This window comes from Triturus cristatus, chromosome 5_2, assembly GCF_964204655.1.
Source record: "Triturus cristatus chromosome 5_2, aTriCri1.1, whole genome shotgun sequence".
Classification (NCBI taxonomy): domain Eukaryota; kingdom Metazoa; phylum Chordata; class Amphibia; order Caudata; family Salamandridae; genus Triturus; species Triturus cristatus.
In genome coordinates this window covers 484,040,782-484,064,307 of record NC_140588.1, presented here as the reverse complement: position 1 = coordinate 484,064,307, position 23,526 = coordinate 484,040,782, and the positions used below count along the sequence as shown (strand labels likewise).

At 48.7% G+C, this 23,526-nt stretch overlaps 1 protein-coding gene across 1 annotated transcript in view; it reads right to left on the bottom strand.

The window, feature by feature from the left end:
• The window catches only part of HERPUD2 (HERPUD family member 2), a 268,181-nt gene that overhangs the window by 132,083 nt on the left and 112,572 nt on the right, over positions 1-23,526 (bottom strand). Inside the window, exon 5 of the mRNA XM_085607481.1 lies at positions 12,953-13,092. Coding sequence (XP_085463607.1) covers positions 12,953-13,092 — 140 coding nt within the window. The remainder of the gene's footprint in view (positions 1-12,952; positions 13,093-23,526) is intronic.

Sequence of the window (23,526 nt, the reverse complement as noted above, 5' to 3'; positions counted from 1 at the left end):
GGAGTAACTTCTGTTGTGGTGTCCACTTGCCCTGCATGGTGTGATGTAGTAGGTGAGCTCCCCAGCCGAAGAGCGATGCGTCCGCTGTCATGACTATTTGAGGAACTGGCTCGAGGAATGGTCGCCCTTTGGAAAGGTTCTTGGTGTTCCACCACTGCAGAGAGCGATGGGTACGACCATCTACCAACACCATATCTGTTAGCTGACCTTGAGCATGGTTCCATTGGCGTGCTAAGCACTCTTGGAGTGGACGCATCTGGAGTTTTGCATGAGGCACTATGAATATGCAAGAGGTCATCATCCCCATGAGTTGCATGAACACTCGAGCTGGAAGAGAGTGTTGCGGTTGGAATCTGGTGAGAAGAGCTTGCATGCTCGCTATCCTGGCGGGGCTGGGATAGGCTAGCGCCCTTGAGGTGTCTATTGTAGCACCGAGGTATTGTTGTGTGTGAGACGGTTGCAGCTGGGACTTGGCGTGGTTTATTGTGAACCCCAGGTCGTGAAGTTGTTGAATAGTGGCGCGAGTGTGTTGTACACACTGATTGTATGAGCTAGCTTTTATGAGCCAGTTGTCTAGATATGGGAAGACATGGATGTGTTGTCTTCTTAGGTGTGCTGCCACCACTGCTAGGCACTTGGTAAACACTCTTGGTGCTGTGGTGACTCCAAATGGGAGTACTTTGAATTGATAGTGCTGACCGTCCACTACGAATCAGATATTTTCTGTGAGCGCTGTGAATGGGAAAGTGGAAATAGGCGTCCTTCAGGTCTAGAGTAGCAAGGAAGTTGCCCTGGGAAAGTAGAGGAAGGACCTGCTGAAGCGTGACCACGTGGAAGTGGTCTGAGTGTATGTAGAGGTTTAGGGGTCTGAGGTCTAAAATAGGCCTTAGAGATCCGTCCTTCTTTGGTATGAGAAGTAAACTCCCTTGTTTTGTTGGTGCAGGGAAACTGGTTCTATTGCACTTTTTTTGTAGGAGGGATATTAGCTCCTGCTTTAATAGTAACAGATGTTCTTGTGACATTGGACGGTGTTTGGGTGGTATGGTTGGGGGGGGGGGGGTAGATGTTGGTTCGAGACAGTAACCTGATTGAATTATTTGGTGGACCCACCTGTCTGAAGTGATGTTTAACCAGACAGGGAGGAATTGGTGGAGTCTACCCCCGACTGGAGTGGAATGGTCTGGGGGAAGCGGAGGGAAGTCATGGGGTGGGGGTGGATTGGGTGGGAGCCTTGTAAGAGGTGGAGGGACTATCTGAGGAGTAGCCCTTATGGGTGCTTCTGAAGGATGAGCGACGAAAGGACCGTCTGGGAGCTTGCGATGGCAAGGCTCCCATAAATTTGGCGGTTTCTCTATCCTTTTCTCAAGGGCTACGTCTACGTTGGGGCCAAATAGGTGTTGCTTTTCTTACTTGGATTATCACACTGTTTGGAGCACTCTCCGGTTACTTGATACTCGCGCACACTATATGTTTGTTTGCTGAAATAGACGTGATCTTAAGGACTTATCCTGACTCTTCGACCGATTTTCGTTACAATACTAGAAGATTATCCCTCGATTGAAAATAGAACTTTCTTTGAGCCCTGAGGAAGTCGATGGGCGATAAACCCAGGACGAAACACGTGTTGGCTGGCTACCTTTTGATTATATCAGCTGTGTACTGGGACGTTTAAGAATCACCTATTGACAAAATCTACGATTTTGAGTGAAACAAGGAAATAAAGAAGATCCTGAATAATTGAGGATATGGACTGATATTTTTTGAAGAAATCTTTGGAAATAGACTCTATGCTTGGGAATAGGCCTTTGGTTTTGCTCATCAAAAGGTTGATAGAGTATAGAACTCTGGACTTCGGGTTTAAAACCTGATATGCGTAACCAGGCTTGCCTGCGCAAAAGGACACTGGTGTTTATTGCCCTTGAGGCAGTATCTGCTACATCTAGGGTACACCTGATGCAGGTGTTAGTGATGGTTTTCCCCTCCTGGATGAGTTCACTAGCCCTGTTTTTATATTTGTCCAGGAGGTGCTGCATTATGGACTCAAGCTCATCATAATGTGCCCGGTCATATCTTTGCTAGCAGCGCTTGTGTATTAGCAATGCGCCAAATGTTTGCTGCCTGTGATGCTGTGCATTTGCCAGAGGCGTCTAGGAGTTTTGATTCCTTATCTGGTGGTGGTGCGTCACCTGATGTTTGGGAATTTGCCCTCTTCCTTGCATTAGACACTACTAAGGAGTCTAGTGGTGCGGGGCCTTTAATGTAAACTGGGTCAGTAGGAGCAGCTTTATACTTCTTTTCTATTGTCAGGTTAATGACTCGAGCTCTGACTGGGTCTTTAAAGATCTCTGATGCATGCTTAATGACCCCTTTAAGCATGGGCAGAGTTGAGGTGGACCTTTGTGTAGTATCGAAGGTGTCCATAAGAAAATCCTCCTCTACTGGGTCTGTATGCAGGGCAACCACATGGTATTGGGCAGCTCTGTGAAAGAGCTGGTTGAATCAGACAGTCCTCTGGAGGGGAAGGTCTGGAGGGATAAATATAATCTTGCGGGGTGTAAGGGCAATCTGGGACACTGTAATCATCCAAGGGGTCAGGGGAGCCTATAGGGGTAGGGTCCCCAACGGGTTGATCGTCAGCACCTCCCCCTGCATCATCTGTGGTGTTATCATCATCATCATCTATTGGGGTAGGTGATGGTGTGGGAGAGCGGTGTGCTGGAGGAGGAGGAAGAGGAGAAGGGATCCTTAATGCAGAGGTAGCAAAGTCTCTCTTCTTTGGTGGCAGTGCAGGCGCAAGCTTTTCCAGGGGTCTTTTCTTGATGCTAAGCATTAAACGACCAGTCTTAGGATCCTTCATTAGAGTCTTTTGGGTAGGATCTGGACGAAACAGTTCATCTGTGGGAGACAGATCCTTCGGAGTCGAGGGTTTCGGTGCCGTAAGTTTTTGCGGCGTCGACTCGGTAGCGGTTCTAGGCTTGGAACCGTGTAGTTTTGAAGTGTCTTTATCAGTTGGAACCGGTTGCTGTTTTTTCAGTTCGGAGGTCTTTGGCTTGGAAGAATCGGGGCCTTTTGGTGGACGTTGTTTAGTCGGGTCCGAGGGTTTTGTCGGTGCCGAGGAACTCTTTCTAGCCTTCGACGCCGAGTGCTTTGACGTCGAAGCAGCGGTCGGCGTGGGAGAGGGCGAGGACGCCTTCTTCTTCGGTGCCAGAGTTTGTTTGTCGGTACCGAGGGTAGGCTGACTCGAGCCAGAGTCGCCTAAAGGCTTAATAGGCTTCTTTACCGGGTCCGAAGGCGGGCATGGGAAGCAGTGTCTCGGTGTGCACCTGGGCCCGGAGGTGGTTCCGAAGCCTCCTTTGACCATGTCGAGGGGGGGTGTCGGTCGGGGTCGATGTCTGAACTCACGGCCCTTTGAGTGATGTCTTCGACGTCTGAATCATCTGCTTCGGAGGCGCTGATGGTTTCTTCGACTCGACCCTGCTCCGGAACGTCGAGGCCCTCTTGAAAGATGTCGTCGGGTTTCGAAGATGACGAGCGCGCCATGGTTCTTCGAGCTAGTAGGCCCCGGATCGTTTTCTTGGAGCGGAAGGAGGCGCAAGCTGGACAGTCACTGGCCTCATGCTCCGGTGAGAGGCAGAGGTTGCACACCTCATGCAGGTCGGTGTGGGGAAACTTCGACCCACATCGAGTACACTTTTTAAATGGCGTCCTTTCCATGAGCCGGAGATGAGGCCCAGGTAGGCCCGAAGGCCTTCGTCGACGACCGGAATCGAATACTTCGAAGTTGAAGGGTCACGTGTGATTGGAAACGCGATCGAAACAATACCGTCGAGAAGGGAAGGATTGAGCATCAAAAGAGAAAACCGTTAACGGTTCCGAACTGGAACGCGAGAACACAACCGAGACTGGCGGCGGAAAAAAACAATCTGTGGATGGAGCTGATGCCCATGCGCACTATCATCCAAAGGAGGAGTCACATACCTCGTGACTTCCAAAGACTTTCCAAGACAAAAACAAGTGCAAACATCCGGGCCCAATACCAGATGGCAATCTATGCACAGTGTGTAATCTGCAGCTCATATGTCTCGAACACATGTTTCCGCTCTTGATGCTCAAAGACTAAGCCGAAGTTCAGACAAGGGCTACCTCTTGGGACAAGTAAAGTCTATCTGTGCCTACTGCATGCGGTATCAACAAACAGACGTAACACAGCCTAGCTGATGCCTTAGAGCCCATGGCGGTCATGTGCTGATACCACATGTTGTGTAAAAGGGTGTTGTGTAGTGTATGTGGAATTCTAGAGTTTGGTTTGGTGTAATTATAAGTGACATGGGAGAGATCCCTACGCAAGCTCTGCTTCTGAACTGTCACCCTTTGGCCAAACGACTCTTTGGCAGTGAATAGGTGTAACAGCAGCCAAACTGTAGAGAGGGTACACAGAAGTGCAAAAAATGCATAACATGCAATTGAAAATTGCAGGTCTTTGATATGGATCCAGAAGGAGGTGGCTGCTGCTCCGGACCCGGACACAGCAAGAGGCAGCGGCGGCAGCAAGGGGTTGGCGCTGGAGGAGCCAGCTCCCAGCAGCACGAAGAGGAGGGGGGGCGCCGGCTACAACAGCGAGGATGAGTACGAGACGGCGGCAGCCCGAGTGGAGGCCATGGACCCGGCCACCGTGGAGCAGGTGAGACTCGGGGGTTATTGTAGGTGGACGCGTCATTGTTTGCCCCTTTACATGTACTGGTCTGTGTGGTCCTGGATAGCCTTCACAGGGGAGTCCGTCACCATGGAGCAGGTGAGGCTCGGGGTTATTGTAGGTGGACGTGTCATTGTGGTCCCGTTACATGTACTGGCCTGTGTGGTATTGGGTAGCCTCCACAAGGGATCTGTCACATTAGAGCAGGTGAGGCTTGGAGGTATTATAGGTGGCTGTGTCGTCTTTTGCCCCCTTACATGAACTGGTCTGTGTGGTCCTGGATAGCCTTCACAGGGGATCCATCACCGTGGAGCTGATGAGGCTCGTTGGGAGGTGGGGGGGGGGGGGGGGGGGGGGGGTCGCTGGGGGGCAGGAGTATCATAGGTGGATATGTCATGTCTCCTTACACGTACTGGTCTGTGTGGTACTGGATACCCTTCACAAGTGATCCGTAACCGTGGAGCAGGTGAGGGTTAGGAGTTAATATAGGTGGACCGTGACTCATCATTGTTTGTCCCCTTACGTGTACTGGCCTGTGTTGTACTGGATGGCCTTCACAAGGGAACCTGTCACAGTGGAGCAGGTGAAGTTCGGGGGTCTCTGGTGTTGGTAGACATTTTAATGTGTACCTTCCCAAAACTCCCTGTATAAAACACATTATCGACTGCCATAGACCACATCCCTGTGCCCTTTTTTAGGTCTCTGCAGTTTCTATATAGTGCTAACTTGACCCGAAGGTTTCCGACTTTACAGTATCCAAGGGTTTTACACGAGCACCAGTTACTGTTTTTGACAATATCCTTGTGTATTTCGCTGCTTCAAAAATCATAAATCTCAAAACGTCTTTTCCACCTTTCATCTGTCAATTTTTATTAGTCATTTATTTTTTAAATGCTTTTTAAATGCTTAATTTTTAGTGATAAATGCAAAGATCTAGAAACAACTGCCGAACCCTGAGCAGTGTGAAAAGGATATTTGTCGAATGGTGAGATGGAAAGAAGGCCTCTCTCTCCAAGTTGACCTGAACCTTCACGGTCACGGACGCCTCCTCAGAGGCGGATCTTCTTCATGGTGGCACTGGAAGAAGTGATTATTTTTCTCCGTGAAATGAATGGCATGGTAAGCTGTGCATGACCACTTTTGAGAGATTGCATTTTACAACTGAGTTTTAAAATGACGTTCAGAAGCCCCAACCTTTCACTTCTGAAGGATATTGAGTCATTTGAGAAAATAAATACTGACTGTAGCACAGAAGTATGTTTTCACAACAAAGAACGGACGTTACCTGTTTCAGCACTGTAGTTTTGCAGCAAAATTGAGTTTGCGATGCACTCACTATTTTGGAGAGTTCCACCACAAAAGCAAAAAAGCTATGTTAGTGCAGAAACTGTGGCTGTAAAATTAGCATGTTGTTCACCCCACTCACCCACACTATTCAACTTTTAGGAGAAACAATTTACTAGAAACCATTCCTCATTAAAACGAACTCCAACCAGCAATGTGGCGGCAGAAGGCAAGGCAAAGTGTGGACTACAAGATTACTGACATGGCAGGCACAAATGAAGCGCAAGTCTTTGCACATACATACCTGACAGATCATCTTACCCTACCTTTAAAACTAGTGTTGGTCGGAGAATATCAAATGATAGAAAATCAGAAAAAGACTGTCATCATCACTTTAATGTTGGCTTTAAATACATAGAAAAAAGCCTGCGCTGAAAAAAGTAAAGCAATAATTCCTGTCAGACAAGCAGCTTTTTTGGGTGCCATAAGCAGTTGTGTGCGCGCAACAGTTAGCGTTAGGTTCCATTGTAATGCTGGGGACTGGATTAGGTTTAGCACCGGTCAAGTTAGGGGAGAGTGAGTGAAATATGTTTTCAGTGTAAAGGAATTTGTTGCAGCAGTTTTGCTTTAGGGATCTTTCTGACGTTACCAAATTGTTTAGGTTTCTATTCAGATATTTATCTGTGATAGTATTTCTCTAACCAGTTTTTTCTCTATAATAGTGTGTCTGTGAAAGTATTATTTATAGTGACAGTGAGTGAGCCATATGGGTAGGTTGGGCCATGAGCGAATTAGGCTGCCCTGCAGAAGGTGGGTGGACAGATGACAACATTTAACCTTGCTTTGAAATCATTCTTCATAAAAAATACCCTAGCAAAAGTTTGGCTTAGCTAAATCCTAGAACTCCCTATCTGTTCCAGAGCAGAATATATTGTGCTTAACTAGATTGAGTAGGTGCTTCATTTAGGCCAACACGCTTCACTCCTGTTGAGGTTAGTGGACCTGTCCTGCAACAAACATTTCGAAAACGGGGATGAGGCGCAGGCAGAATTAAACATCTATCCAACCCCAAAGGCAGATGCAATGGAAAAATAAGGTGGAGGCAGTGATAATCAAATGCTCAGACTGTTGCACCCTCTCTACAGATTTACATTGACTATAAATTGAGCTTGAGCCCTCAGTTTCATCTGACCCCCCCTTCTGCATTTGATGATTGGTGTAAACTGAGCTCATCCCCACGCCGATGCACCTGCACTGTTAAACAGTTCAGCATTAATAATAAAGTGAGCTTGATCACCTGGACACTCCCGCACACCCTCTGCCGTTTAGGATTTGTCTAAACTGAAATTAAACCTCCAGATGCACCTGTGCTCTTCACTAGGGCTGGTATTGACCATTAGCTGACCTTGAGCTCCCACATTCATGTGAATGTATTCCTCGCCACAGACTTGCTTTGATCATTGGGTCTTCTTGACCCCTAGATGCATCTGCACCTGTTTGACCTTTCAGTCATCTTGCTTCCCAGATGCATTCAGATCTCAGATGCATTCAGATCTCTTGTTAAGGGCTAGCATTAAATACTCTTTGATTAACACAGACCATAAGCTGATCTTGAGCCCCCGATGGGTGTGTATTCCTTGGTATGGGCTAGCACTGACCATATGCTGATCTTAAAACCCAGAAACATCTGAAATCCCACCAGCAGACTAGCATTGACATTAACTGATTTGGCTTCCCTTGCAGCTGTTGACAGATATGGCAGATCCTGGGATGAAGGGACAATCTAGTCTTTAGACACTGCAGGAACATCGAGGAACATCTAGTACTCTGTGGGATCGGGTGATTCCTGAATGTAAGACCGCTAGGGATCCTCCAGTTGAGTTCTCCCATCCACAGGAGGGATATTGGGTCAGCCAATATATCTAGAGTGTACAATATAGAGGTGATGCTCGGTTAATGCGCAATACAAGGAAAGAGAGAACCCAACTGTTCCAAACAGAATTTAAAAAAAACAAATATCTGTAGATCTGAGGGAATGGGACAAAAAAAACTGATATTTTTCCATAAAAGAATGTTTTCCTGGGGGAAGGGGAGGCCCCATTACAATCATGGGGGCATATGTACACGCCCCGGCTGAATGCCTATATGTGACATTTCCACGGTTTATGGCCTGGATCATGGATGCCTATGCTATGTGTGACATTTCCACGGTTTATGGCCAAGCCCTAGCCTGGATGCTTGTGAGAAAGTGCCATCTTTCTTGCATGGTATGCCCCCACTTTTTGCTGAATTGCTGAATGTACTTTGACTGAGTGTGCCCTGGACTCCTGCCAATCAGGTGCCCAGGGCCTATGTTCCTTCCCTAAAACAAACCAAACCCAAATTGGCAAACCCTGGCCACGTCAGCCCCTGGTAAATGGTACCCATGGTACCCATGGTACCCAGGGCCTTGTGACCAGGGAAGGCCTCTAAGGGCTGCAGCACTCCTTGTGCCACCCTTAGAGGCCCTGTACCCTTACACACACACACTGCCTTTGCAGGCTGAGTGTTTGGGTGCAAGACAAAAACAAAGTCGACATGACACACATCCCTGTGTGCCATGCCCATCACCTACACTGCCATGGCATACATCAGCCACCCCTCTAGCTGGGTGCCTTATGCCAATGGTGTGGGCACAGGAGCAGGAGCCCTGTGCCCCTACAGTGCCCAGGTCCATTCCTGAGCACTGTAAGTGCAGTGCTGCCATTTAAGAGTACATGGTGCTGAGAGCTCGTCAAACACGAGCTCCACAGCACCATAATGGCAACACTGAAGACTGAGAAGTTTGGTATCAAACTTCTCAGCACATTAAACCCACACTGATGCCAGTGTGGGATTTAATGTACCAAGCACACCAGAGGGCATCTTAGAGGTGCCCCCTTAAACCTAACCTACAATCCACGTCTGCTGTGAGGCTGCCTAGGCTGCCACCCAGCAGACATGTTGCTGGACCCCTGGGTAGGAGAGCCCCTGCTCTCCTGGGCCTGCAACAATGCACATCCTGGGCGAGGTGCTAAATCTCCTCCCCCAGGATGGGCAGGGGGAAGCTTCAAAGGCATGCCGCCTCTGTGAGCTTCCCCAGGTCACTGCAACCCCCCACTCTGGCGGGAAGCTTTGGCCGGAAACCCCAAATAAGGACAAGGGATGTGCCAGCCTGCCAACCCCACCCCTCAGGGGGGGAAGGCGAGGTGAAGCACATCTCCGGGCTCTTGCCATCTTGAAGATGGGGAGTCCTACCCTATCAGGACTAGGCTACTGCCCCCCTCCCACAGGAGAGAGGCAGGATAGGGGGTGTACCCACCCCAGGACAGGGACCCATTGGTCCCTGCCCTTCACCTACCTGTAACGCCCCTAAATCTAGTATTTAGGGGCACCCTGAACCTTCCTTCCCCAGATTCCAGATTCAAAACTACACAGAAGAGCAAGAAGAAAGAAGACCTGCCCTGCAGCTGCTAAAAAGAGGAAGACACCAACTGTTTTGGCCCCAGCCCTACCGGCCTGTCGACCCTCGGAAGTGCTGTCACTATCTGTAGTTTCAGGACTGTCGATCTGGGTCTCCTTGAAGACGGCAGCAGTTCTAATATGGTCTCTCTTATCTTTCTTTTAACCTGTGCATTTAGTTTCTTTGTATGCACTCATGTGTTCAAGTATGTTAGTGTTGAAAGTTCCCTCCTTTGGCCAGGGAAATGTATGTGCCTTCGTGTGTGCGTGTCATTCTTGGCAAACATTACATTTTTTAGCCTGTGTAGGGAACCGGGTTTGAATGTGTTTTAATGGTGTCGCCATGATACGTTTGGTAGTTTTAGAGTACAGGACACCTTAGCTTCTTTGTTTTAGGGACTCTCTAGTTTCGATCTGAATCATAGGGAAAATATACACAGGGGTTTATTGTTTCTAATTACGTAACTACGAGATCAGCGCTATGTACTGATGCATCAACAATTCAACATGATTATTTAAAAAACACAAATAAGAATGCATATGAAGGGTTGCAACATAGAAAAATATTGACTTCTGGCATCAATTACGGTTGGTGAGAAATAGCAGCATTTTCATTTGAAAATTGAGTTATTGACAAAAACACAATATTTAGGACAAAACACAGTTTGCAGTTATTTACCAGCACCACATCACACATATAACCTTGCATCAACAAATCGCACCCTGCATCACACCCAGGGGCCAAGCCTACCATCTGTATCACGCCCAGCAGGCGAAGCGAGCACACCTAAAAAAACTGAAAGCAAAACAATTAGGACTTTGTCACAAAATTCCTTAGCCCACTCCTAGTGCATGCTATCCTGTAACCAGGGGAAGCTCTGCGCGTTACACGTGACTAAGTGAGCCTGAAGGTTTGTCAATATCATCTCCGGAACAAAGATAATAACAAAAGTTTGCAGAAAGAAGGAATAACTCAACCACAGGCCCCTATTGGCCAAACACACGTTACACCTAATCTCTCAGGTCCAAATCTTTTTCCCTAAATGTCCAAACAGCACCCTGTATCACATGCTTTGGCTAAGTGTACCATTTCTGTCACGCCCAGCAGTCCAAGCATACTGGCTGTTGCACGCCTATTGGGAAAAAGTGTACCATCTGTGTTAAGCCCAGCGGTCCAAGAGACCAACAGCTCTCACTTCTTTCAGATACCAACAGCGTTTGGAAACTTGTGGCACTTGTGGAAACCCTTTTGGATATAAAAATAAGATTGATGTGCCAACTCGGGCAATAAATAGAATAAATATTCACCTATCCCAGCATGCTGACTATCGAAAAAAAGGTGACTTCCGCAAGATTGCTTTCGAGGCTGCCTTGTGACTACTCAGCAAGGACATATAAAATACGTAATATGCCAGATTTCTGTCAGTGGAAGAGCGCTCAGGGTATCTTTTTACGCTTACTAGTTTGCCGAATGCCACATGCACTACTAAGGTTCTGATGTAGTCTCTCACCCTCTGACGGCTGCTTCAGGACGGACCTCTGCCCCACAGATTCAGCAGTACATCCAATGAATCACCTTCCTTGTGCGCAAATGTGAATCTGTCTGGGCGAGGTCCCCTTCCTTTGGAAACAGTCGGGTTCGAGGTGCCAATCAGCTTCGATGGTGGCTCGCCAAAATGAGGTAAGAGGCATTTGGAAAAACAAGAACAGTTTGTTTAATTAAACAATGCGGCTGGGAGCACAGGCATAGTCTCAGGACTGTCTCAATTTACAATCGGTCTAATAAAGAAATTTATACAGTTCATTGAATGCAATCAAATGGTTCAGGCAAAACTTTAGGTCGAGCCTGGGCAGTGCATGCGCTGCTGCAAGGCATGCATTTTTGGAGTATGGCTTTGAAGCCCCGCCCAATCTCCGGTCATATTTTTAATTGGCTTGTGCCATTGTCCTTTGTAAACGTTGGCTTTGGAGTCGTTATTAGGCCAGTTAGTCCCTCCTTGTCTGCATTTGTTACTTCCCATAACGACTGACTGGACCTTTTACTTGTCTTGTTACACTGTCTGCTTTATCTTGGTTATGAGCACAATTTTATTTAATGATTTGCCCCTATTCCACCCACTACGTCGCAGCACGCCACCCGCTTTTTTTTAATCTATTAATGGCGATCATTTTTTAAGTATAGCGACTGCATTTCTTTCATTTACTTTAGCAGTGCGGTCTTTAATATAGAGGCCGCACTTGCTATTTTCTTTTTGTTAACTAGGGCCCATGCGGCGCTTTCACATTCATGGAGGCTGTGCCCCTTTCTTTAGACAAGCCGTGTCTAAAGAAAGGTGCGCGCCGCTATTATAGTGAAAGAACGGCATGGGAGCATTTACAAAAAAAAATAGTTTGTCAACTTGACAAACAGATGCTTTTTTTTTGTCAAAGTGCCCCAGGCTGCAGTTTCCCTTTAATGTCAGCCACGACCCTTTCTTTAGACGCGGCTTGTCTAAAGAAAGGGGTGCAGCCTCCATGGTTCTGAAAGCACTGCATGGGCGCTACTAAACAAACAAATATTTGCAAAAATTTAAGCTATTGCATTGAAAATGCTTGTTTGGTAAGGAATGTGTACCTCGGTCTGCGTGTACTGGTGTGCTGTGTCTTGATTGGCTAAGTGTTCCTAACTTCATGAGGTATCGGACTTTATGGTGTGTTGGGAACGCACGCACCGGTCCGGCCATGTGTGCTTTATTGGGGCAAATCTCCCATGACCATTGTGGTATAGATGCGGGACTGATCTGGGATTTCCTGTTCGCACGTTTGTCTGCCGGCTACGTGCCACTTCACCTGTGACCTGTCAATCAGTGACCTCAGGCCTGGGTCTCAGAGCCTGCCTGACAACATATTTCTGGGTTGGAGTGGAGTTCGCAACGGGTGAATTCATCAATAAAGATGCAATTTTGTTTTTATACATGAATATATCGTTATTTATATTGACATCGATTTTTTCAGTATCAACAAAATATTACATTGGTGATGCAAAGTAAATTCTACACTGTTGCAAAGGGACAAAAGGATTTCCGGTGCTGAAATCCACAATCAAAATCATTGTTGAAACTGCAGCCATCGAAAAAAATCCTATAAAAAAATGGTTTCAGAAAACAAAATGTGAATTCCTTCTATAATTTACACCCAACATCGAAGTAAGATAAAACAGATCAATTAAAAATAGTTCTGTTTACAGCACCTTGTATTTTATGACTAATTTTCCTTCTCGCTCGTTAAGCTAGACTGCAATTTTCAAGCTAAAATGTCAGAGAAAACAACAGGTGAATTCAACAATAAATACACATGCTGTCAAGAAGGAAGCCTACCAATATTTACAAGAGAAAAAGGGAAAAACACTGGAGAACCTTTTTGTTGCCGACTAAAAAGCAATCCGGATTAAAATGCAAATCAAACAATGTGAAACTCAAGGCAAATCTATCACACTTGCATGCAAGTTTCGCTTACCCTTGCGTAAAATGCAGAACCGCCGGATTCTGCATGGGTCCAGTTTGTGCAGGCGGAAGGTTACGTTGCCTCAGGACTTCCGAACTCAGATTAGGCTCCGTTGATGGTGAAGGGGTTGCTGGATCCGAACGCTCTAAATTCTTAAAATAAAACATGTATATATAAATATAAACATATACACATATATAGTTTCGGTCACAGTAATTTTTCATACCTTATAATAATGCCTTGAGTATTTAAATCTGACAATGCACGGTTGGGCGTGGCCAGCACCATGGCTGAATAGCTGCGTTTGCCGGAGCTCCGGCCGCCCACAGTAAATCCTGGTCTCTATCCAGTCTTCACGCCACTTCTGAGGACTAAATTCGTTGGCCGCTTGTAGAGGGATCCCTGGCCCACAGGAGAACCACCCCTGGCCCACAAAAGAACCACCCCCACAGGAGAACCACCCCACAACGCCGACACAGGTGGAGCGACGAGGCCTGCGCGACCGAGAGGAAGGCGGGGCCCGTCCGCCAAGATGGCCGCCTGGGCCTAACGGAGAACACTGCAGCGTGGGGAGCCCACCCGGAGGGGGTGAGTCGCCCCCACGCCGACCCGGCGAGGCCGCCGTCCCTACCTTCTGGGAGGATCTGGCATCGTGTGTTGTCTGGGAGCTGAGGGACGCACGCTGAGCGCCCAAGATCAGAGCGGCTGCCCTCCCTGGATGGGAGGGAGGTGAGGTGTAGCTGACTGCGTGCCGAGGTGGGGCCTCCTCGTTCCTTCCACCCCTGGCCCGCTGCAGTGAGAGAAGCTGCACCGGAATCCTGCTGGTGACGGAGGCCGCTGCCGTTTGTGTCTCTGGGCGCCGGAGCGGTTTGCGCTCTGCCCCCAGGCCGGATCGACGTGGGGCTGGGAGACGGGGAGCACAGAGCAGCCTGGGTTGTGTGTGGCCAGATATCACCGCCAGAGTTGCTGCGGCTGCATTTCCCACTCCCGCTCCCTGTGGTGCGAAGGGGGTGCAGGCCCGCCCGAGCGGGGTCCTCCAGGCGTGGGAACCCCCTACCGCCTCCTGTGATTCCAGAGGTCAGTGGACGGCTGGCCATAGAGCCTGGGGTACGGGCGGAGGGGGGGGGGATGAAGGCACAGGCGTAACCAGTTGGGGGTAAGCACATCCTGGTGAATGCGACCCGCAGTGCAGAGGAGAGACTGGAAGGCCCAAGGACGGCATAAGACAGATAGCTGACCAGAACTCTGCCATTCCCCCCCACGTTGGCCAGAAGCGAAACCCCTTGGGGTGACAGAGTCAGGTACACCCTCATCTGCCTGGCTGTCCCCTTCGTGGCCCTCCCCCCCAGGAAGACTGTTGTGGGGCCCTGCTGTACCGCATGTCTGTACAGCGGGTGTACTGTTGGCCCGCGGAGAAGGCTGGACCCCGGCAGCTGGGGGACCCGGCGTTGAGTTAGTACTTCTTGACTACTGCTCCACGAGTGGCCAGGTGGCAATCCACACCCTTTTAGGGCTAAAGACTTCGCTCCATCCAGTATTGTACTCCCTGGGGCCATAAACTGTGCTATGTACCGAGATGTTCCCTCTAAAAAGGTTAATTCACCTTACTGAGAGAGCCATTGGGGGGCGTGGCTCGTGAAGACGGCACCGATCGATGTGCTCTGTGTGCGCTTGCTGTAACTGGGGGTGCGCAGTGCCCGTCTCCCGAGTGCCACTTCCTTTGATACTAGCTGCGGCACGAGTCTCTGACTTTCCTAATGGCGTTTTCGCCCCTAGGCGGGGTAGCTGGCTGAAGCACTTCCTGTCAGACTAGAAAATGGCTAAAGATAAGGAATCCAGGACACACCACATGGGGAAAATGGACAAATACACTAAGGTACTCCCTGCACACACAGCCAGAGGGAGACGCCGCGAGTGTGCCACACAACACAGCTATTCTTCAGACAATTCATGCCTCAAGAGAAGCCACTGAAGACAAGATTGCAGAGATACGTATGGAGGTGACCCTTCTCTGGCAGGATGTTCGCAATATTGCAGATCGCGTCACTCAAACGGAGGCCCGCATATCCAAAGTGGAAGACGTAACATGTACCTCAAGGGGCGATATCAAGGAATTACAGGCTACTGTGCAGAAACTCGCGTGGAAGGTTGATGACACTGAAAATCGGGCCCGGAGAAACAACCTCGGCTTTATCGGAATACCCGAAGGACAGGAAAACACTGACACCGCCACCTTCTTGACATCATGGTTGTGTGATGCCCTCCAGGGGCTCAGTTCTCCACTTGCTTCTTCATTGAAAGGGCGCTTAGGATGCCGGCTGCGAGACCCCCACCCAGGGCTCCGCCTCAACCCTTGATCGCTCGTTTTTTAAACTATCAGGACCAAGATGTAATTCTAAGGGAAGTACTTAAAATGGGTGAACTTAAGTTAGCCAATACCAGGGTCATAATTTTCCCTGACTATTCAAGGAAGGTACAGAAGATGCAGATGTCCTTCAACTCCGTTAAAGTCAAACTCCATGCCTTGCACATACAATATATGCTCCTATTCCCAGCCGAGCTCAAGGTGATCTTTCAAGATTCAACTCAGTTCTTCCAGACACCTGAAGATGCCTGAGCTTGGATTTAGGAACGCCCGAGACTTGGATCAAAGGCTAGCAATACTGCATCCAACTCAGGAGGCCTGCAATCGAAGTGGGAGCCTCGACCACAGAGGCTGAAACCGAGACAGCGTCTCACTGCAAGAAACTCAAGACGCCTGGCGTCAATGCAGCCAGGGACACCGTACACACAGAGAGGGGCATCACCCGGAGGAGGATCGGGGGGGCCAGGGCTGCCACTGGAGACTCAACTCATTGAGATAGCACTCACGCTGACCAATCCGACCAGGATTCCCCAGAGGATACTGATGGGGACCACCCTCTACTCAAAGCTATACCTTAGACAGAAGGGCCCAGGTCGACGGGCCTGGAAGTGGAGCAAAGACCGGCAAATACAACAATACAAAAATGGCAAAGAAATGTAAATCATGGGCGAGACGGAAGAACCAATCGGCGGCACAGCAACGAGGCCACCCCACCAAGACGAGTCTGTGTCAAGGAAGAGATTGTGTGAACTATCGTCCGGGACTAGAGACATATTCTTTATAGTTTTGGTGGTGGTTGGGGGGAGGGGAAGGGTGGGAACGACAGACATCACAAGGGCACCCATGCTAGTTATGTTGGTGATTGCAGGGTTTAGTGTAGGACACGTGAGGATGTGGGGTGCGGTTTCTTGGGGTAAAGTTCTTTTGGTTCTTTTGCAGGGACTGATAAGGGGCGTTTTCAGCATTGATACTGGTCATCCAGAATCGCACCATGGCCGTACAATACGCTGACAGATACTCCGTCCTCTCTTGGAACGTAAATGGGTTGGGAGACATGAGGCTTAGTCTCGGCATATATTAAAAGGTTGAAACCCAAGATCATTTTCCTGCAGGAAATACATCTGAAAGGCATGCAGTGTAAGTTTTTGGGTAGAGGAGCTTAGAAGACACTGGGGCGAAGGGGGTTGCCATTTTAATAAAGAAAACCCAGCCCTTTAGAACTGAACGCACATGGACAGACCCGAATGGGACATATGTGGCAGTAAAAGGCATATGGAATAGGAGGGACACTGCTCTTACAAGCGTATATGCACATCCAAGGCTACAAAAGCAGATGCTGGATACATTTGCAGGCATTCTCTTGGAGGCAGACCCACCTCGTAGGAGAAGATTTTAATGACGTAATGGACCCTTGGTGCGATCGCACTACGGTCCCTCTTGCAGGTTCCGGCGAGACAACTCAAGAGATTCACGGACACCCTAGCGTTAACAGACTAATGGCGTAGGCACCACCCAGGCAGTAGAGCTTATTCCTTCTATTCCGGAGCCCATAAAACTTTCGAGAATAGACTATATCCTGGCCCCGACAGGAGAGGTGACGGAGATCCAAAAGGCAGAATATTTAGCAAGAGGCCTCTCAGACCACTCGCCCCTCTGGCTAACAGTGGGAAGAGGCAGGAAACGCCTGGGTAATGATTGGAGACACAATGCCTGGGAACTCAAAGATCCCAAGGTAGCACAGGAAATTAGAGTGGACTCGAATCTCCATTTTAAAGAAAATATGGGTTCGGTGAGTCGGCTATAGCCATCTGGGAGGCTTACAAGACAGTCCTACGAGATAGGGCCCAGAACATAATAGCCCATAAAAAAGGCCAGGCCCTGAAAGATATTTCGGAAATCGAAACACGGCTCCTCCAGTTAGAAGCAGGCCCTCTCAAGCGACGATCCCATAGTGTTATGGAGAATGAAGACTCTTCGCCAGGATTACTTGGGTATGGCCAGGGACGATGGGCAACAGGCGATTCAGGCCATGCATTGGCGCCTCTACGATGTTGGGGATAAGGCGGGTAGGCTGCTGGCATGGCTCAGTAGGAAAGAACTAGACAGTAGGTGGGTAACCCAGATAGTGACGGACAATGGCCAGAGTCACGTGACCCCTGTGGAGATAGCCGATGCCTTCACTCTTTATTATAAGGCTTTCTACGCCAAGCGTCCCCTGGCGGGACCGTTCCAGATTGAAAGCTATTTAGAGGCGATAGAGGTCCCCAGACTAGGAAAAGAGGATGCTCGAGCGTTGGAAGCGGAGATAACACTGGAGGAAGTAGGGGCAGCTATCAGTTATCTAAAGTCCGGGAAAGCCCCGGGTCCCAACGGACTGCCACCAGAACTCTTCAAACAAAATGTGCCTTATTGGGCCCTCACCTGTTGAACCTTTACTTGGAGGCGCTAGATGTGGGCAGCCTACCAGAAGAACTCCGGACTGCCACAATAGTGACTGCCAAGAAAGATAGACCGCCGCAGAAGTGCAGCTCGTATTGCTCCATCTCGCTTCTAAATATTGAAACGAAGATACTGGCGCGTATTCACTGGCAGGCTCACAACAGTCACAACTAGTCTCATTCACCATGAGCAATCTGGCTTTATGCCAAGGAGGTCCACAAAATTAAACCTGCGAAGAGTGCATAATTGGCTTGAGGTAGCTAGCAATAGGGCAGTACTTAATACTCTCACTCGACGCTGAAAAAGCGTTTGACACTGTTCACTGGCCTTATCACATGTCCATATTGGAAAGGTTCGGTTTTGGTCCCAAATTTAGGCAATGGATAACTCTTTTAAACAAGCAGCCAATGGCCCGGGTACATGTAAATGGAGGGATCTATGGGGAATTTCCAATAGAACGTGGGACAAGACAGGGATGTCCCCTGTCCCCCCTTCTTTTTGCTCTAGTACTGGAGTCCCTTGCGTGCGTCATTAGAGGGCATCCGGATATGACTGGGTTTCTGCGTAGTAACACTGAGGCTAAGGATGAACGAATATCTTTGTATGCAGATGACATTCTTCTCTATGTCACGAACCCCGGGACAACACTCCCACGAATACTGGCCAGTTTTGTCCGTTATGGTAGATATATTTTATAATATATATAATTTTTGTCTCACTTTTGTTTATTAACACTTATTTTGTTGCAAAAAACAAAGTAACACATGAGGGTTTACATGTAATAACCAATGTTGTGTTGTGTGGTAGAGGAGCGCAGACTTGTTGAGTGGAGTACAGTGTTGTTGAGCGGGTACAGTGGAGTGGGGTACACTACAATAGCATGCAGTGGACTTGTATAGAGTGGAGTGGCATAAAGTGTAATTGCATGGAGTTATGTACAGTGAAATAGCATAGAGTGGAGTGGCATACAGTGAAATAATGTACAATTAAGTGAAGTAGAGTCAGTGGGGTAAAGTGAAGTTGCAAAGAGGGAACAGCATAGAATAAAGTGGAGTTGAGTGGAATAGCATATAGTAGAGTGGCGTAGAGCTGCATACAGTTGAGTGGCATAGACCGGAATAGCACATGGTGGTGCAGAATGGAGTGGAGTACAGTAGAGTGTTGTAGAATGAAAAAACATGGCGTCCAGTAGTGTACAGTGGACTAGCGTACAGTAGACTAGCGTACAATGGAGTTGAGAGTCGAGTGGAGTAGGGAGTTGAGTGGGGTGGGGTGGGGAGTCGAGTGGCGTAGTCAAGTGCCATAGAGTGATATAGCGCACAGTGGAGTGAAGTACACTGGAGTGGCGGAGTGTGTAGTGGTGTATAGTGGAGTGAGGTAGAGTATGAAGGCATACAATGGAATAGCGTAGGGTAGAGTGTTACAGTAGAATAGAATAAAGTAGAATAGCGTACAGTGGAATGGCATTGATTGGAGTGGTAGAGTGGAATAGCATAGAGTTGAGTATGCAGAGTGGAATAGAGCCGATTTGACTGTAGTGGCATAGAGTGGTGGAGGGTGTACAGTGGAATAGCATAGAGGGGATTAGAGTGAAGCACAGTGGAATACTGTATAGTGTGGTGGGGTACAGTGGAGCGGTGTAGATTGGAGTGGTGTGCAGTGGAATAGTGAACCATGTAGTAGCATTGGGTGGAGTGACCTACAGTGAAGTAGCGTAGAGTGTAGTGACCTACAGGGGAGTGGTGTAGAGCTGAGTGCAATACCTTATAGTGTAGTGGTGTGTAGTGAGGTGGGTTACAGTGGAACAGCGTAGATTGGAGTTGTGTAGAGTGGACTAGCAAAGTATCTAGTGGAATAGAGTGGAGCGTCGGCGCAGAGTGGAGCGTCGGCGCAGAGTGGAGCGTCGGCGCAGAGTGGAGCGTCGGCGCAGAGTGGAGCGTCGGCGCAGAGAGGAGCGAGAGAGGAGCGTCGGCGCAGAGAGGAGCGTCGGCGCAGAGAGGAACGGAGTGGCGGCACCCAGCGGAGCAGCGGTGCCCAGCGGAGCGAAGTGGTGGCGCCCAGTGGAGCGTTGGCGCCCAGCGGAGCGGAGCGTCGGCGCCCAGCGGGGCAGAGCGCGCCCAGCGGAGCGGAGCGCGCCCAGTGGAGCGGCGGTGCCCAGTGGAGCAGAGTGGCGGTGCCCAGTGGAGCAGAGTGGCGGTGCCCAGTATTTATGTATTTGTATTCAGTATTTGTTAAGCGCATGTATCATCCATAGGTCTCACAGCGCCGACACTCTGTGCCGACACTCCGCTCCACTCGGCGCCCAATGGAGAGGAGTGGCGGCACAGAGTGGAGAAGCGGCGCAGAGTGGAGTGGGGCGGCGCAGAGTGGAGAGGCGGCGCAGGGCGGGGCGGCAGAGTGGAGTGGCAGCGCGGAGTGGAGTGGCAGCGCGGAGTGGAGTGGCAGCGCGGAGTGGCAGCGCAGTATATGCCGATAAGGCAATACATGATTGGCTAATTGCAGTCTTTACAGAACGTAAAAGGCAGTCGTACTTTTTTTGGCACACTTTGGCTGCGTTCTGGTTTAGAGTCTTAGATATACTTACGTAGAAGGTTTTGTTGTTCTGCCCTACCCAACACCACTTTATTAAAGTGGTAAGAGGTAGTGACATGTATTTATATTTTTCTATATATTTTTAAGCAATTTTATGGAAAATGGAGCTAGTACTTACACAGCTGGTGGCGTGGCAACTGGTGTGACATTAAGTGGCCTGGAGAGACAAGTAAGGCCACAGCCTAGAGTCAGTTGCTAAGGTGTATCCCGAGCTGGGAGAGCCAGTGGTGGCGCCATTGAAAGCTGTGGTGCCTCGACTTGCAGACCACGTTTCCCCCCACCCCATCCCTTACAATCCTGCCTCACTGACGTTTGTAACCTGGTGCTTTAGGGGTGCTGCGACTGGCAGGGGCAGCATCAACCCAAGTAGTGATTAGACCGCGCTGATATGAGGGAAAAGTCAAAGCCAACTGGCACGCTTCTGCAGGGTCCCAAGACCGGGAACAAAGGACTGGCGCTCAGGGAAGATAACAGGACAGAATGGGTGATGACCCACTGGATTGGGCCCTGCTGACAGGGTGCTTTCCTTCCAACAGAGACTGTAACGCTGCCATACCAGAGGAGTATGGGGTGGGACTGGCCAGTGATGAGTCGGCAGAAAATTGCAAGTAGTGGCATTATCAACAGTTACCTGATGCCTGGTGGAGCACAACCCTGCTGAAGGTTATCTGCGGCTCCAACAAGAACAAATAGAGTGCAGGCCACAGGTGGGGGATACCTGATGGGGTGAGAAAATCGAGAGACTACTGGAGCGAGGAGCTGGAAAATACTTCAGGAGCAACTTCCATTCTCCCAGGTAGTAGTTGACGGGAGTAGCTTGAGTGAGCCCTACCTTCATCATATTGGATTGTAGAATGCTGTGTGCCCAGCAGAAGCAACACAAGCTGCAGGAAAGGAGGCAAATTACCCATCACAATAAAATAGATATGGATTGCAATATGCCAGCAAAAGTTAAATATCTCTGACAGAGGGCGAATTTCTAGAAAATGCACCACAGCGAGGCACTGAAGGGAAAGAAAGCCTCAATTAAGGAAATAATGGCAGCAATCTACGAGATCAGCAATCTACGAGATCAAGAAGTTACTGAAATCCATTCAGTGAACCTCCTGCAAGTGAGTATCTGGAAAGTCCGTGAAAAAACTGCAATCAAAGTAAAAACAGTAACCCACCTCAAGGATGAAACCCGAAACCCTCAAGCCTCAAGATGAGCAACTACAGAAAGAGTGAGTTGATCCAAGCACGCCTTGTGGATTTGGAAGGCCACTCCAGAAGAAACAATATCAGGGTGGTGGTATTGCAAGGAAGGGCAGAAGGGTCCAGTGTTGAGCTGTTCCTTATGAGCTTCATCCATAATACCCTACAGTCAAAAGGCATCTGAAACGTTTGCTCAACTGAGCAAGCACACTAAGCCCCCCGTCCCACCACCGAGGCCTGGGGCCCCCAAGAGAACAATAAATAGCAAATTTTTTGATAATAGAGACACAATCCTCCAGAGGGTATGACTGCAGGCGCACCTACAATACGAAAACATAGATATACATATTTTTACAGACTTTGCTCTTTAAGTGGAATCCAGAGGCTTAGCTTTGGAGAAGTGAAATGCCTGCTGTGGGAACAAGGAATAAAATACATATTCATGTTTTCTACCAAACTACAAATGATCACGGATGGCAAATCAGGGACTTTCGCGACCCCAGTGGAAGCCTGGGTGTGGACAGACGTGGTAGTTGGTAGTTGGAGCACCAATTAAACTAGGCAACAGAGAAATAGCCTCTGACATCTAGGGAAAAGCGACACAAGACTTCAAGAGCAGAGGAAAATGTACCATATGTAGCCAATGGAAGCGAGGACAACCTGGGGGGGAAGGGGCTCCACTCTGCATCATAGGTGATGGGGTCCGGATGTACTTGCTGGGTGAGAAGGTTTCCCTGGGCTGGGTCCAAACCATGGGTAAACAAAATACCCAACAGTAATTCAGAACAACCATTTTCATTGAAGGACACCAATGCCTAAGTAAGAAATGGGTATTCACATCAATGACATGGGGGGGGGGGTCTATTTAAGGGAGCCGTTTCAAAAAAGTACAGAGACACTCTTTGCTTCTTATAGTTAATGTATTTTAAAGGGAAACAGGCGCCCTGCCAGTTCAGGGTAGCTGGCAGGAGCACAAGGGAATAGACAGCACCCTGACCATGCACAGAATGTTTCAAGAAGCTGGAGCAGTCGGGATTTGGCGCAGGGACCAGCATATGGCCACAATAATAAAGATATTGAAAGAAGGTAAAATGTCTAGCAACTGTGCCTTTTATAGGCCTATCTCCCTGCTTAATGCAGACTGAAAAATCCTGGCCAAAATACAAACTATACGGCATGGGTGGTTGGGGGGGCCGATCACAGACTGAACAGTCACAGTTCATGCCCGACAGGGGAACTAGGTTGAACATTAGATGGCTATTTGCCTACACTAACCATGGTGTGAGCGAGTGAGCCCACTGTGGTGATATCCACAGATGTAGACAAAGCTTTAGACGTCTTGGAGTGGTCCTCCTATCAGTGGTTATTGTTAGAGAGGGTGGGAATTGGCCCCAAATACATTAAATGGGTTACGTTGCTGTACCAAAAGCCATTGGCTAGAGTCAAGGTGGATGCAGTCTGGTCAGACCAATTTCAACTGGAGAGGACCCCTTCCCAGTGCTGGGAAACAACCTTTACAACGCAGTCATTACTACACACTACCTTTACAATGCGCTCATTACAACGCAACATCCTTTAAATCGCCTGCCATTACAACACGGCCATTACATCGCATGTCACTACAAGGCATCTCATTACAACGCATGTCACTACAACGCGTGCCATTACAACGAAGTTATAAGGTAAGTAATGGGGATTAGTACTTATTACCCCTACACTATCCAACACTTCCCCTACTGTTGCCCTAAAAGTAATATGCGATGTGATGGTATGCAATGTAATGGTATGCATTGTAATGGAATGCGTTGTAAATGTAGTTTCTAAAAATGCGTTGTGATGGCATGCGTTGTAAAAACATGCGTTGTAATGGATGTTGCGATGCAAAAACTGCATTGTAAAGGCATGTGTTGTAAATGTTTGCGTAGTAACGTCATACATTCCCCAGTACTATTAGCCTTGCCGCTGGAGCCTCTGACCTGCTGGGAGCACCCACTAG